Here is a 17,570-nt window from a genome sequence, read left to right as displayed (position 1 = left end):
ACGATGTTTTCGGAACAAACGGTAAATTCAGTGTGTGGCGCTGTGATGTGTTGGTGTAAACGCGCGCGCAGAGGTGGACAGTAGGGGGCCAGGCCCAAATGGCCTTTCATCTGTGCCACACTATACTGCTGTCCTAGCTCCTCCTTTTTTCTTTGTCACACTCAGATGTTAATAATCTCCCTCTAGCTCTCTGTCTCACACACAACCCCCCCCCTCTCTTCCAACTCCATTTGGATTTATAACTGGTTGTAAATCAAATGAACGAATTACTCATGCAGCCGCATTTACAAATTGGCAACCTTCACAGAATATCTGTTGTTGAGATCAATTTTTCTTCTCTTGCATTGAGCCATGTATTTAGCTAGAGTAATTTCCCACAAACTAGACTGTCTGCTTCCAGTTTAAATATTCCTGTGCCCATAAAAACATATCTGACCTCATGTGTCTACGTACTCTTTTGCACCTGCATCCTAGCTTTAATTCAAGGCCTACACCAGTGTTTGATGTATCTTTTTTTAAGTAGTTATTTTTATTGTAATTATTTATGTTCAAGATGTCATCTTTTTTTCATTCATATATCAATATGTTTCTATAATGCTTTACAACTGATGAGCATGGTTTAATAAAAAAAAATGTTTAATGCATTATATATAAAAAATAGTTTTATCAATTCCTTAAGATGGGTTGCTCGCGTAAAACCTGTTAAGTGTACTGAGGGTTTTAAATGTCATTTCGTCTTAGGTATATTTGCTTTTTTTATTTGCAGTATTTCACTTCAGGCTTCTCTGAGCTCCCTCTGTTTGTCCATCAGACTGGTGGCTGTGGTTTAAGTTGAGGCTGTTTTAACTGAGGCCTCCTAATTGAATAATGATGGTAATTTTGAATCAGTGTGTGTAAAAAGTAATAGAGATGGGCTAGAGGATTGATTATGCAGACTTGACCGATCCTCTGGTGTTTGTCATGTCTTATTTTCTCTACCCTCCCACGTCAATAAACAAAATCAATATCAAATCTAATAGCTGATTGTCATTGTGATATGATTGTAGTTGAAAAAGTGTACCGCTGTTATAGGAAAGTCCCAAAACCTGTAGATGCACTTGACATTTAAAGGGATATGCCACATTTTAAATTCTGCTATTTACTCATCCTCTTGGTATTCCAAACCTGTATGTCTGTCTTCAAACGAACGCAAATCACAAAGAGCATTAAGAAGTATTTGTCTATACAATAAAAGTCAGTGGGATCCAGAACAATATTGGACCCCATTCACTTTCAGTGTATCAAAATAATAATAATCTGCATATCATATAGTGTTTTTTTGCTTCACAGACTGGTCTTGTAAGCAGTCTTTGTGCTGGGTTCATCAATGGGAATTAGTCCTGGTTTCAAGGACTTTTCATAGTCTCTGGGTGGGATGATCTCTTATGAAATAGCCCATTGAGACCGAGCCATTGGAAATGACCCATCCGGTTAACGACAGTCTATCCATCAGCTCATGGCCACTGAGGCCCCTTCAAAGAATTCCAGCCTGATAGGCCACCCCCACCTTACTGCCGATCTGGTCACTAATCTATAGGTTCTTGTGATCTAACTCCGTTACAGTGGATGAGTGTGTAACAGTAGGTTGTTTGTGAGCTTTCTCGTGAGGGCAAGTCTTTTCGGTCATGGTTAATTAGCTCTGGATTATATGTTGTGTTGACTGTCTACTACTACTCTGTAACTGTGACCTTTGGAACTGCTTCCTGCTTAAGTGCACATGCTCGTCTGAGAGAAACAGCCACTGGTCTTGATCAGAAGAACTGCGACCTACCTTTAGGTTCTGTGGATTGTGTATAATTAGTTTTCTTTGAAATTAGTTGAAGATTATTTTGATGACTCCATCTTGCCTAAACAAAAGTGTCTTGTACCATTGTGTAGTGATTATCAGATGGTATTTTTCTGGTATTAACGTGATTCTTCAAAGAATACTGTTGGATTAATATTATGTCTTAAAAATTACATATCTTCCAAAAGCAAAAATAAATAAATAGAAGAGTAATTTTTTTTTCTTTTTTTATCCTTATTATTGGTTTTATGCTGAAATTGGTCTAAAAAAAAGACACATTTTCTGATAAATCCAAATGTTATTTATCTGTAATTAAATACCAGTTATGACATATTATTGATGCCTAGTGAAATCAGTACAATACTGTTTAAAATTTGGGGTTTGTAAGAAGCCTACATTTATTTGATAAAAAAAAAAACAGTAAAACAATAATATTGTGAAATATTGTAGAATATAAGAATATCACTGATGAATAGAAAGTTTGCATTTGTTTGAATCTTTTATCACATTCTAAAGGTCTTTACTGTCACTTTCTACATAATGTGTCCATGCAGAATAAAGTATTAATTAGTTTTGGGGGGGAAAAAAAATCATATATTTATGATTTCATAAATATAGCATATATTTATGGTTTTGGTTTAATGACAGTGTCCCCTTTAAAGAAAAACTATTAAGAAAAAAATTCGGTTTAAAACACACGCCAAGTTCTTAGACATACTTTTTGTATTCATGTGTTTTTTTTTTTTTTTACTTTATACAATTTTAAAAATAAGTTTTAATTTCATTACCAATGTCATGTGGTGTAACCAAAATAAAAATATCAAATTTTCATTATTTTCAACTTGAATACATGAGTCTACACAGTCTAATAATTATTTTCAAAAAGGGTTTGTTTAGTTCCTCATAAGATGTAAATATTACTGTATGATTACGCTTTATGGAGTGTTGCACCACATGACATTTAAAAAAATTTGATATGTGTTTAGGTTTTTGACTACCCTGCTCTCTCTCACCCACAAAAATTCATAGTCTTCCCTAGATTGCCAAATTGGTTTGCCCTCCATGTGCACTTGTTGCTCTCTTTTCCCCCTATATATATTTTCTGCTTTATCTTTCATTCTATTGTCCCTGTACTTTTTCAGTATCCTGCTGAAACCACTCCCAGACTCGAGTTAACAATCTAAAGCGAGCGTTCCTCACCGTCCATCGCAGCGAAACATTTGTATGCTTTAATTGTGCTTTTGGCGAGGGGAAAAAAGGCCACCCTGGCAGTCCGTTCATCGGGTATCTCCATGGTAAAGTAAACCTCAACGAAGCCATTCGTAGCATATTTTTCATTCACTCGAAACTTCACCAAGAGAGCTTCTCATTGCACGGCCAGGATGCGCCTGTTATTGAACGACCTAGTTAGAAAGTCTGCTGTGTGGAAGCTTTTGAGAGGACGTCTTTCATTCACAATCTCCCAGAGGCAAACCCCCCACCCTTTCTCTTGGAGAAGAGTCTGCCTTCTGTAGTGCCTTTATTAACCAGGAGCTGTAATTAACCGGCCTTATTTAATCAGTTTGGGCTCTTTCTCTCACACACACGTAGGGAAGAATAGAAGCTTCATGGGAACTGGCCTTTGTGCAGCGCTCAAAAGCTTCTTTCAGTAAGTTCCTACAGGGTCGACCTGGGATGGGACATGGGGCCTTATCACAGAGTCTTCAATAAGAAGGTCTTCACACACCCTACCCTATCCGTAGGGGGATGGGGTTTGGAGACCAGGGGCCCCCCAGCACTCTTAGAAGTGGGTCTGTGTTGGTGTTTGTTGGGTGACTATGTGGGGAGGCTTGGTGCTTGTTCTCTCTTCAACTTTTGTTTTTTAGAACTGTGATCTCCTTCCCCCCTCTCATCTGATACGGCCTCACATTGAGTGTGAGAGACTATAAGGGCCCTTATTGCATTCACACCAGACTGTTTTTCAATTCCGCTTCTTTTCATTTCAAACCAACAGCCCCTCTCTCTCCAGGGTCTAGACCATCCTGATAACCCTCATGTTGTTGTTTGTCTCAGAGTAAAAGAAATGTATAGGATTGAAGAGTTGGATGTCGATTAAGGACTAGTTTTTTGGTCGTATTGTGATGCAATAGTTGAGCAATTTGGAGGGATAATTCATTTACTCACCCACATGTCGTTTCCAAACCTGTATTTTATTCTTGCTCCTGGAACACAAAAGGAGATATTGATTACACAAAAGGAGTGTTCTGACTACTTTGTTCCATACAATGAAAGTAAATGGGGATGTGTGAAATGTTGCTTTACCTATGAAAGTCTGCTAAATGACTAAATTAAGTCACTTTTTTTATACATAATATTTTATGTATTTGTTTATTTTTAGAATAATGTTCATTTATATATTCATCACTTTGAGTCCAGTCCGATTTAAATCAGACTTCAAACCAAATTTTGATGTACTTTGGATAGGGTTTGTAAAAAAAAACAAAAAAAAACAGATGTCTCCTGGTTTAGACGTCAACAACTAAATAGGTTTGAGCTAGACACAACAATTTAGATTTCTTCTGCCTGTCTGAACAAAGCCCATGTTAGCGATTAAAACCATTAGTTGAGAACCCATTAATGTTTAACTTGTTTTTTTTTTTTTCTCCACCATTTATTTTCACTTAAAAGGTTGTTGATGAAATCTTGGAGTAGTTTTCTCAGGCTGCTATTGATTATTTAGAATGTGTGTTTTGAATCGACATTTTCTTTCCAGAGTTTCCAGAGCCTCATGTATTTTGTATATAGAGAGTCCGTTTGATAGGGCATTGAAGTGTTTGACGCAGGAATGTTTCAGTGTGGGAGGAGTAGAACAACCATGAAGTGACCGGGTGAGAAGAGCTATGTCTGTGCAGCTAAACCCATTCACTGTGAGTGAGTGAATGTACTCCACTTCATTAATCCTGAACTCTCTGATCCCATTCACATCTGCTATTAACAGTATTGAAGTCCTCATGTAAATATAACAGACACTCTGGGCATCGATTCTTTTACTTTATATGCTTCTGAGAATCAACACCAGACCAGACCTTTTTTGTTAGTTTCAGGGAGCAAAGATTAGTACATTTTAGCAAAACTTGTATTCTCCACCACAGAGGACGGAGCTCAGATTGAAGATGGATGTGTTAAGAGAATAAGGAAGGGAGGATGACAGCGCCCATTGTGTTTGGTCGGGGGGTCGCTCCCTGATTAAGAGATTATATTGGGTCCATAAATACAGGGGTCAGTAGTTTGCATCCCATCCAAACCACTTTATCAGATAACCTTTGAGATAAGAGGGTAGGTGGGAATTCCTCTTTGTTGTATTTGGGGCACACTCTTATTAGCTGTTTGTTCTGGACCATAGCTGTTTTGCTTCAGATTCGTAACAACAGGCTAAAGCACAACATGTTGTCAGCATGCAAAATTTAGGGATGAATGATATTGTTGCCATGTTGGGACCACTTTTAAGATAATAAAATATTATTTTTAATAAAAAGTATTATTATTTTTATTATAAAGGTATATATGAATAGCTTTTTTGTTTCACTGATACTTCAGCACATATTGGGTATTAAATTATCATTCTTGCAATTTGTCATTAGCGATGTTTCCATCCAAAGATGTGAATTTTACTTATGCGCGAAACTGGAATATCACATCAAACATTTGCGAAATAAAGCACCATTTCCATCCAACAAGTCAAAGAGAAAAAATAGTCACATCCTTATAAACTGGCACTAAATATCACCAAGAAAAGTAGGAGAAGCCACTGAATATAATAATTTTCATATGGTCAATTACTTGCGCCTCAGAACACAATAAATGTGTTTAATGCTTTCGGAGGTGGATGGCTGCTGTTTGGGAATGCAGTCGTGTAAGATAATTATACGGAAAATTTTGATGACTGGCTTTGCTCAGGCATTTCAGAATGACCAAAACAATATTTCAGATGCTGTGCAATGAGATTAGTACACTGGTTAGTAAAGTTATCCCATCCCATCATGCAAAGTCTCATTACTTTTTTTTGATGCGCATGGTGTTTTTATTCAGTAAATGTGTTTCCATCGTAATTTATGGCAATTTTTTTATTAAATAAAAAGTTAATCCTATTCAGTTGTGCGCATAAGCATCTTGGCGTTTCAGTCCAGCATTTTTTAATGCGGTATTCCAAAATGTGCATTAATAATACATTTAATAATACTACAATCAAGTTATAAATCTAGCAGACTTAATGACGTCTTTATGAATATCCATGAAGACTGAAATACATGCTTTTTATTTACAGGTACCAGCCTATATTTTGATTCCTATATCCACTTGTAGCGTTTAAGCAATTTATTTATTTATTTATTTAAATAACTGCAATATTCAATTCAATATTTATCGGTTTTCTGGCCTGATAAGTAAACCAAAATGATTATTAGCTAATTCTACTAGAATTTCCTCTCAACATTTCTTACTAAAAAACTCTTGTGCCAAGCTCTATACTGTAATTTAGAACTGAAAAGTTGTGCTAAGCTCTGTATTCATTCAGCCATCCAAAGTTAATATCCAAAAAATCTCTAAATACATAAGTCAACCCAGTTGACTAGTCTTTTCTGGTGTTAGTGTACAGGTAATTCTAATCTCATATACTCCATTTCAAAGATTGGCACTCTCACCCACCCCCCTAGATGAAGCAGGAAATGACCCCAGATACTGTCTGAACTTTGAATCTCTGTCTTGTAGTGTGTACTTTGAAAGATAAAAGAACCTTGACTCTGAGGCCACTAATTGGCTGACATAAAGGAGCGTTCCTGCTTTGAATGTGCGATAGGAAAAGGAGGAAAGCTGCTAGAGCAACAAGCAGCAGCTGTGTTTTGCTATGACTGTCTCGAGCCGTGCCGCTCCTTGCCAAGGACAGTTATTTTATCTACCCCGACTGACTTGTAACGCAACACCTGCGTTAGCACAGCAGATGAACTTGGGTGTTAGGCACGAGAGTACATTTCCCCTCTATGATATGTAAACAAGAAAAGGGAATCAGAAAGAATTTTTATTGGCCATGACACTGTGTGCATGGAATTTCTTAGGGTGTGTGTGTTGACTTTTTATGAGCATTTCCAAAGTAATTCTTCTGTTTATTGATTCATGTTCCCTAGAGGCTCCATAGAGATGTTGCAGTGTGCTCTCAGATAAACTGCCCTTGTTTTGTGATTGCTTTAGCAGTAGAGACCAATTTACTGCCTGATTTACTAAGTGCCTGTGCCTCTGAGAGAGCGAGAGAAAGAAGAGAGCAAGATTGTGGGAGAGAAAGAGAATATGTTTGAGCTCAACATATGCATGTGCACTTATCAAATCGTGCCCGGCAGCAGTCCGCTTGGCACTCGTGTTTGTGTGTGTGTGTGTGTGAACTGGTCCGGTGCCAGCGTCTCTTTTACAGGAGTCTTGGGGACAGCGCTTTGAGTCTCTGGTGTCTGCTGAAAGGAAGACTGTGTGTAATGAACAGTTTGCAGCAGAGCACTGTGGGAATGCAGGTGTCTGGATGGAGGCGCTTATTGTAATGTTTAGTGGGCTCTGCATGCACGTTTACTCTGTTGAAATGCTTTATATTTATGGTTTCTGTTATTTTCAGTTTGCAGTTATCTAATACTGGAACATTACAAGTGGATGTCCAAAAATATCTCCAATATTGGCAATTTCTTTTAATTTACCTTTTTTTAAATACTTTAAACTGTCTCTTTAAAGTCATAACAGGCAGTAAAGAATAGGCAAGCTAGTTCTAGTTCTAGTTAGGCCTGTTGTCTTCACCTGGACTGAAAACAGAGACTGAAAAAAAAGGAAAATGGTTCATATTTGAGTGTTAATCATGATGTTTATGTGATTGCTAGCCAGCCTATTCATATCATGTATTCAGTCAACATCTGTAAACATTTAATTCAGCTTAATCTTCTATTATTTACCTTCAGTGTGAGACTGCTTCAGATTTCTTTTGGATTTCAACCTGATGTTAATGTTAATATTAATATCTGATAATTTCAGTGTGATGTCTTGATTTAGTTACTACACCGCAAACCGGAATCAGGCCTTCAGCTGTGTTTAAGTGAGGATTTACCAAATCTTTCATCTGATTTTCATCTCTGTTTGGGTTCCTCAAAGAGGATTAGGTGAGTTTGTTTGTTTGAAATGTCTTCACTACATGAACCATTATGTATGGTGCCAAAACTTAGTGCCGTATTCCTGTATTTAGCTGGATTTGGGGAAGGGAGGGTTGGTATTTTTTTACGATTTGAATTAACCCTGGCAGCTTTCTCGATGGAAATGTCATCATTTGGAGAGCAGTTGCAAAGGAATGTAAGCAATGATTTGACAGCAAATATATCTTTGGTTGCCCTGGGTGTTTACTGTCTTCGCCGTAAGACTTTGTGGATCATTTTTCTCTTTAGTGTGAGTTTACTAGTTTGCGCACAAATGCATATTTGCATGAGGAAAAATTTGTCCATGAATGCCCAGGGCTTTGATCAGCCAAACTTTAGACTTGCAATGGTGTCAGGGTGTATAATCTGACAGAAACCGCATCGATGACATTTCCAGACTACTGTTTCAAATGCATTTCTGTCTCGTTCTCTATGCTTGTTGTTGGCACAGAATTTAGGGCGAATGCAAAGCGAGTGTGTTATTTTTTTTTCCATTTCCCATGAACATGTGCATGCAAACCTGATTGAAATTATGGTATTACAGAAATAATTGATGCCAATTGAGGTGCAGTTTTTTTCCCACAAGTTGTTTGCAGTTATTACATTTGTAGGCAAATGTTTCACCATGTCACTGCTACTTTGAGCAGATAATAACCCACATTCAAAGTTTTAGGCCTATAAAGCCCATTTGACACAGATTTGAAATTTAAAATTTCTTAAAATGGAGAGAAATTACCTGCTAGACAGGCGTCCTAGCTACTCACCAAAAACTTTCTGTGCATAACTTAATTCTAAAGTAGAAAAAGATGTTATCTTATAAAAATATATTGCAGTAAAATTTAAAATGTGCTGGAGTGATTTGCTAAAGGCAGAATGATGTTCTTTCTGATTACAGCTCTGATACCATTAAAATCTCACAGTGGCTACATTTACATGAACCCAGATAATCAGTTTGTAATCGTGTTGACGGCTCAATCGGACTGAAAAATGTAAACACTACAATCAGATTCATCAATAGTAATGAATTCAGTCCGATTGAACCAAAAAGTGTGCATATAAACGTAGCCAGTCTGACACCATATTTAACTTAATCCTAAATAGTTTTTGTTGGATTACATCATTGTAATCATTGTACTTCTATGCAAAAGATGATTGCTAACTGTTAAATAAAGCTGTGCAATTAATAACATTTGATTATCATGCGCATCTCGTCAATAAAGCCGGTCCCGTGATTAGTAGTAAATCACTATCACCTATTTTTAGATTGAGCGTTGTTTCCTGACAACCTAGGCAATATCGCGCTCAAAATCAAATGTGATTCATCTGCGATTATGAGGGCGATTTTGCCTAATTGTCAGTGAATAACAGCTCTAGTGAAATCCGGTTAATCTGAAAACAGGTTATGATGATTTACTAATAATCACCGGACTGGCTTTACTGATGCGATGCGCGTGATAATCGAATACGATTAATTACACAGCCCTACTGTTAAAGCAATACAGCTGTTGTAATGCAGCTATTTTCTTGAATATTGTGTATAAAATATTGCAAATAATAAAAAATAAAAAAAGGTTTTTAGTTCCCGTTTCAACACAGTGGATGATTGACAGGTGAGTAGGCGTTCCTTCACTGTTGTCTAGGGCAGATCAGGGTTAAGTCTTTACACTATGAATGCAGTGTGGTCACATTTTTGACTATCTGAGAATGTTAAGTGATTGTATCACAAACATTTTGTACCTCACTTATACTTGTATTTAGCACCGTCCGCTTATGGTCAGATCACCCAAAATGAAAGCCAAGTATAAACAGAATCTTAGACTTCAGGGTTTGAAGCATAGTGCCTTGTGTGAGTGTAATAGACTCTGGCAGGCCTGTGGGTATCAGAGGCCCTCCTCCCTCACTGATGCTGTCTGTAACCAAGCCCCTGTGTCCATCTGAGCGTGTTCACTACGCACCCTGAGTTCACATCCGGCAGGCAGCCAACAGAGCCTTTGTCCTCTGGATTGAAGCGAGCAGCAGGATCCTGCTCTGTCTTACTGATCCGAGAATAACCAGAGATAAGCAGTGATCCCAGACTGGAGTGATTCTTCCCAAACATTGGAATGTGCTTCCCCTTCCAGGCCTTGGACTGGATTTTCATTTAGAAGTTTTATGGATTCAGGATTTAAGTTTTGTTGGGTTTTAGGTCATGTGTGTTAGTTTTGAAGTCCTAATTTGTATAAGTGTACTCCTAAAAGTTTAGTTTTGGCAAATATATCAGCAAAACAGACCAAAAATACTCTCTCATCCTGAACTGCGCTGTTTTTTTCCACCTCAGTGATGAAGTACAGAGCTGTTTTTCCATGTAATACACCTTTAGAGCTCCCCTGGGTTTGGTCTGTTCTTGAAACTTGAAGTTTTACAACAGAGCACATGTGTACAGTAATTTTAGGTAGTGTCGGTCAGTGTTCCTGTGAAAGATACTGCATTCTTCAGTGACGGCCCTACAAAAGCCCCTCTATGATCCACTGTCACCCTGTTTCCTGGCCCTGTCTCCACTGTATGACAAGTGTCTCGCAGGCATCAGGACAGAAGAAAGACAAATGTATATTGTCAAACAGTTTATTCCAGTAACAAAAGTATAACATTTTGGAAATAGCAGAAAAAAAATCAAATTACTCTTTTGTATACTTGGTAATAAGTGCTTTAAAATGAGTATTTTATCTTGATTTGCTTCTACAAACCTGGCAAACTTTTACAAACCCAGGAATTATCTAACTGAAGATCTAAAAACATGATTTTGTTTCCCAACGGACTGATTCAAATCTGTACACCCTGACTCTTGAAGGTTGCATAATATGCAGTCTGATTTGACCTTGCGATTTTTCAGCAGTGTGTTCCAGTTTTGCATGCAACACGAATACAGTCATTGAATAGAAAAGAGTGTCGGATTTGTAAACTGAGACATAGATTAGCTGTTTTGATTCTTGAAGGCACTACTTTAGTCAGTACTTTTAGTCACATTTCATGTGTAACTTAGAGGAATAGTTAAAGCACATCAAGTAAGCACGTTTAAGTTTCCATTTATCATATTTGATGTTTTCTCTTCTGTGTCAGTCTTCGAGACTTTGACGTGTGGTTACGAGAGTGGACAGTTTGTTTCATGTTGAAGGTAAACAAATGTGAACCTTTAAATAAATTTTCCTTTTATACGGAACAGAGTAGTGTTGTCACGGTACCAAATTTTCAGTATTCTGTACCGATCCCATTGAAAATCCACAGTTCTCGGTACCAATTTCGGTACAAAAGCAAAACACAAAAATATACTAAGAAACAAAAAACACACTTTTTATAACTAAAAATAAAACCAATGCCATTCTTTATACTAAGTTACAATTTTGTTTAAAGTTTTTCTACAAGTAATATAATTATGAAAAACAGTAAACAAGTTTCACCCAAGTTAAATTTGTCTTTTAATAAATGAAATTTCTACATTATTTGTTGGTATTTGTTATTTAAATTAAAATATTCTGCGACTGTCCATATTAAAATGTAAGTTTCATTTTCATTACTGGATTTTGAGATTCCGTTCGCGTTTTCTGCTTCGTGGAAATCATAGCGATGTATGCGTCAAGAACCAGGTTGACTGGGTACTCGTTACCACTGGTACTTAAAGGAACCTGGGATCGTCCCATTTTCCTTTTTGTAGTATCAACTTGGTAACGAAGTAGAGGGTCTTTTGACAACACAAGTACTGAGGTTAAAAAGTGAGGAACAAAATATCTTCCTAAAGTTAATTTACCCCATATAGATTCACTTGTCCAGTTTTCTGTTGCTTGAATTATGGCTAGCTTTGCTTTGTCCATGTCAATAGCCTTTCTGCTAAAACTGAGTTTTTTTTCAAGTCTTAACACAATTATCCTTAATATTTTCCTGAATCTATCCTGAAAGACTTTAAGGAAATTGTCCAGATGAACAGGCTCAATAGAATGCAGTATGTACACGTGAGCTCACATTTTAATATAATGCAAAACGAGAAAATGAGAGGACCACACTTGATCATATATACGTGTTTTCATTCAGTTTGGCTCTCCCAAGTGATCTGGTTGAATTAATGCAATCAGAGCAATGAGAATAATGTTTTCTGAATAAAAAAGCAGATCGCTGGTTTATAAAGGGAGGTCTGTTTACTTAAGCTTGATGGTGCTGAAATGTTGGCTTTCACAAGCCTGCGGTCAGAGTTTGATTGCCTTGTTCCCATAAACTCAAACTGACTCTGAGATGTTTGATCTGAATTACGTATTTTATGTGGAAAAAGAGATTTGTTCTTCAGTCCAGGCAGAAATCCTGTCTTCTACCATGCTGTTTGTCTTCTGGTCAGTGTTTGCTCTCCAGTTCTTGAGGTTTTCTCACCTCACTTAATTCATATATAGCCGTTCTCAGTTCAAAAGCGTTAGATGAAGAACATTACAAGGGTGTTATTATGGCTGCAGGTGCCAGATCTGTTGGTGTGTGTCTGACTGTTGGCAGTGTTGAAGGAGAATGGGCACAGAGGGCAGCTAAGCCCGACGTAGCCCAGACCATATGTAGGCATTGTGGTTGGGAAGTTGGAAAGTTACACCACCGTGAGTGCCAGGGTAGCCAGTACACGGTCCAGGACTTGCAACATAACCCACATGTAGCACGATAATTAAAAACACAGCACAAAATTCCTTCTTGTTGTCATTTGATCGCACCTGTGTGTGATTAAACTGTTGGAGTCCAAGATTGAGAATGTGTATGGATGTGTAGTAGGTCTGCATACATTTATGGATTAACGCTTCTGAAAGATTTCATATGGGAGGCTTTATTTTTTTGGTTCTGGTTTGCTTTACCCAGAGATTCTTAACTAATCATTTAGTTCTTTGATCGATTACTTTGGTCTGTCAATAACACCGTTTTATATGTCATCAAATGGTATTCTTTTTAACGAGACCCAGATTTGAGGTCTTGAAGCCTGACTTTTGTACATTAAGTGGATTGTATCATTGCACAAGTCAATGTCACATTGCTGTTTAATATTGAATAGTTTATTTGTTTTATAATTTGTGCATAATGAGTCTGTAGTGTTCAGTTACTACTTTGATCGGTTAGTAGACTTTTATACGAAACCAAAATCTGAAATATGTTAGTCCAAATCCCACAATAATTAAAAAGTTCTGTGGTACTACTGTGGTTTTTATTTTATTTACCGTATTTTTCGGACTATAACTCGCACCTCAGTAGAAGTCGCATCAGTCCAAAAATACGTCATGATGAGGAAAAAAACAAATATAAGTCGCACTGGACTATAAGTCGCATTTATTTAGAACCAAGAACCAAGAGAAAACATTACAGTCTACAGCCGCGAGAGGACGCTCTATGCTGCTTAGTGTAGGCTACAGGAGCACTGAGCAGTATAGAGCATCCTCTGGCGGCTGTAGATGGTAATGTTTTCTCTTGGTTCATGTCAAATTAATTTTGATAAATAAGTCGCACCTGACTATAAGTCGCAGGACCAGCAAAACTATGAAAAAAAAGTGTGACTTATAGTCCGGAAAATACGGTAGATATTTTTTAAACACAATTGGATAACTGTGGTATATATTGAAAGTACTATGATATTACATTCCAATATCATTGGTGTACCTCAACAGCATCCCTTTAAAGAAAACCAACTCATGTTGGAGGCCTTTTTGGTAACACAGATTTTCTGTGCAGGTGAAATGAATAGATGTACTGCTCCTATCTTTTTGAATACGGAAAGACCAAATCTAAAAAATGTTTTATTTTAGAGATATATCACAGCTTTCCCTTCACTGGTTGACTTTTTCTAAAACAACACTGCAGTGGGAAGTCCATCTGTTGGCGATCTGGATGATCTGGTTCTAGGTAGACCCTGCCAGTGTAGCAGGAAATGAAGCTCTGTCTCCATTGTCCCTCATAGATGGATGAGCTCCGGGAATGTCAGACAGGGCTGTGGACTCCAAGACCTTCTCCTTTTTTTTTCTCCCTCCTCCTCCTCCTGCTCCCCTTTTTATGTATTTTCCAGCGAGTTGTGAATTGTGCTCAACATTTGAAGCTCACACTTCACCACTGACAAACAGACATCGCTCATCTCCTAAATTTTAACACCCCACGAGAGGAAAGATTAGAGGCTCTGAGTCTCTCTCATGTTTACTTCCACAGTTCTCAGAAGCTGGATTGCCTGCTGCCCTATTTTTAGTCAGAAGAGTATAAAAGTCTTGCTCTTCTCTTCGAATATTGCTATGGTGAAAATAAGATCATTAACTGCATCTGGAACCTCAACACGAGGACTTGATAATATGGAAGGTTTTTCATTTATTTTCCACATGCTGCAAAGTGGATGAAGTCAGTTGCTTCTTTGAATCTAATGAATGCTGCTCTACACTAAAGACTTTTTGTTGACTGTTTTGATGTTGTTTACAGTTTTTCCACTTAGGCCAGTTAAGTTCGCAGTAAGTTTAATGTAGCCTACACTTTTAAAACCTACTCTTCATAAAAGGAAGATTCAATAATAAGCTGTATAATTACTTTATATTACAATATTAAGCTGTAGTTTAGATTTTTACTTGCCCTGCCAATATTAAACTGTCCTTACCACAGTGTTTTATTTATATATTTTACATTTAATATAAAAGTGTTAATTAATGTTATATTTTTGTTATATTTGTTTAATATACTTTAGATACATTTTATTTGTATATTTTATTTGATATTTAAATTTTATTTATAATTTTATTTGATTATTTTCATTGTTTTTAGCAGTATGTATATATATATATATATATATATATATATATATATATATATATATATATATATATATATATATATATATATATATATATATATATATATATATATATATTAATGAACACTGAGGAATCAAATAAAAAAATTATAAAAATAGAGCCTCCATAGTATATTGGTATAGTGAAACCAAAAAGAAATGTAAAACTAAACTTGTTGTCAGCAACTGCTTGCATATTTTCCCCCCACAAGAATACCAACATGTTCATCTTTGGTTTAAGAAGCGGTCTTTTACTTTGCTTTAGCATAAAAACCATCCATAGTTTCCTCAATATTCACATCATTTTTGCTGTGCGTACCTTCGCACTTGTGCTGACGCATCAAGTATAAACCAGGCTCTACACTCGAATCGCTGTGAAGTTCAAACAAGTGTGTATATATATATATATATATATATTTCTAATATAATATAATGCGTAACTGTTCTTATTTTCTGTAGCTTACCAATTTTTACACCGGTATACCTTTTTATGTTCTGTGCATATTGGATCTTGTAAGCCTGTGGCAATGACTGTACGCAAAAATTCAAGGTAATAAAACACTCGGCCTCTCAACTGTTGTCATTGTTATTTGGGCCCCCTTCACATGTGGAAACCATTATATCCTGTCTGCTGGACTGAAAAAAAAAAAAAAAACCAGTGCAGCCACAAGTTGTAGATCTGCAAGAGAATCCGCTCCATGACCTGGTCTCTCAACGGGCCCCTCAGTGTTTGCACAAAGAGGTTTTGTTATTGTAGGACCCCAGGCTCCGTCGGCCCCTCCACCGACACTCAGTCTCTCCCTCGGTGGAGGGGCGGCCTATAATGTATGTTCAGCCCAGAATGGATAAAAGACACACTGGCGTAAGGTGTGTTATCTCTGTAGGTTATTTATCTATAATTTGAGTGAGGCCCAATGTATATCCACATTTAAACAGTATTTGGATGCTGGATGTGTTAAAAGATTCTTTTATAGTAATACTACACTTTTTTTTTTTTCCCCCCTCAAGAAGACATCCCAGACAGTCATCAGACAAGGCTGAACTGCACATGGTCCAAGACCTTGAAAGTTTATGAATGCAATGTTTTGTCTGTGCTAGTAATGCGTAACTGTGGAAACCAAAGTAATTTCTGCACCAGCCTTATACAATGTCATTACTTCAGTTCTGATGGTCAGATAAGTTTGAGAAGTTTTGGTATTAAAGAACCATTAAAACAACTAATGCTCCATTAACCTGATAACTCTGTGAGATTATAAATGCAGTCCACCCATATATGCTCGCATGTGGAACTCATTTTACACTCACTCTTTTTTCGTCCACCCAACCCCCTCACAAACACACACTTCAGTTTATTCACTGCTAATGTGAAACATATTAGCTGCACTTCAGTATCTGTTAAGACTCTTTTTGTCTAACAATATTGATGAATGTATGGGAGAAAAGTAGAAGTTGCAACATATCTGACAAATATCTGTAAACAGGACATGTTCTTGACTGTTTGTTGTAAGAACCAGCATTATTAAGAGTTTGGTAGTAAAATAAAATGATTACGATTATTACTGATATGCCAGAATAAAGAAACCTACATGCATATATTGGGACCAAAAACACTCAGAAGACAATTTTTTTTAAATATAATTAGGGATGCACGATGATGATTTTTCATGGCCGATTCCAATACCGATTTTTTTTTTACAAGCAAACTGGCCGATTCCATTTTTTTTTTAAGCAACAAACAAGAAAGAAAGAAAGTGTGCATAAACAAGATGTTTATTTGGTATTTAATAGGCCAAACTGGCTTTTGTCTATTGAAAACAATAACCTTAACCATCTGAAATTAACGGCAGTAACTGCACAGTAAGTAGCCTACATTCAATACAAACATATGGTACAGACATCAGCATTTAGCTTTTGTTTTTGAATTGGGTTGAAACTACATAGAACTGGCCTTAATTAAAAAGATTAACTGTAAAGGCACTATTTAAGGCAATAACTGCATAGTTCTACAGTCCAAACAACACAATCAACACACATTCAATAAGAGGTTTCTTAATCAGCATTCAATATTTGTTTTAGTTTAAAAATTTGGTTTTAAATAAATAAAAGCTTTACCAGTGAGAATAAAAAAAAAGTATGCTATATAAATAATTCAAAAATGTTAAAATCAAATAATTTTGGTGCGAATAAATCAAAGATGCAGTGTTTCATTTGTCCAATTAAAAAAAATAGGGTAATGATTCACATCTCTATTTTTTTACTTGAGCTAATGAAAAATAAATAACTATTTGCTCAAGATAAAAAATATAGATGTGAATCATTACCCTACATTTTTTTTCATTGGATGAATGAAACACTTTGTTTCAGTGTGCTACAGCAGGCGATTTTTAAATCAAATTAAAAATAATAATCCTATACAGAACTGACTTTTACTTCTGGCTTTTCAAACATGTTTGCAAATTGTACTGTAAAAAAAAAAAAAAAAAAAAGCATTTCAGTTTTTGTCACAGTTTTGTCGCTTCCCGCTATCGATGCCTTAGACATGAAGTGCTGAACGGCTGCCCGTGTCCTGCGCAGAGATTTCGAAATACTTCCACACAAATTACGTGATGGCGAATGGCTACAATGTAGTCTGTGCACTCGGGCGCACTTCTGGAAAATCGGCTGAAAAAAGACCAAAAACCGACCGATTGCCGATCGTGTATTTTAGGCACAAACCGTCCGGTTCCGATTTATGGCCGGT

General features: G+C 36.7%; 1 protein-coding gene across 2 annotated transcripts in view; it reads left to right on the top strand.

Moving 5' to 3' along the window:
• Positions 1-17,570, top strand: part of cachd1 (cache domain containing 1) — a 66,046-nt gene that overhangs the window by 1,369 nt on the left and 47,107 nt on the right. Inside the window, exon 1 of one of the 2 annotated variants that reach the window (XM_026264984.1) lies at positions 2,665-3,120. The exons of the other annotated variant lie outside the window; for it this stretch is intronic. Coding sequence (XP_026120769.1) covers positions 3,118-3,120 — 3 coding nt within the window. The 5' untranslated portion in view covers positions 2,665-3,117. Of the gene's footprint in view, positions 1-2,664; positions 3,121-17,570 lie in introns of those variants that run through there. 2 annotated transcript variants of the gene reach the window in all.

Source organism: Carassius auratus, chromosome 6 (genome assembly GCF_003368295.1).
Source record: "Carassius auratus strain Wakin chromosome 6, ASM336829v1, whole genome shotgun sequence".
Taxonomy (NCBI): domain Eukaryota; kingdom Metazoa; phylum Chordata; class Actinopteri; order Cypriniformes; family Cyprinidae; genus Carassius; species Carassius auratus.
The sequence above is the reverse complement of the archived record's forward strand: the minus strand, read 5'-3'. Positions and strand labels throughout refer to the sequence as shown.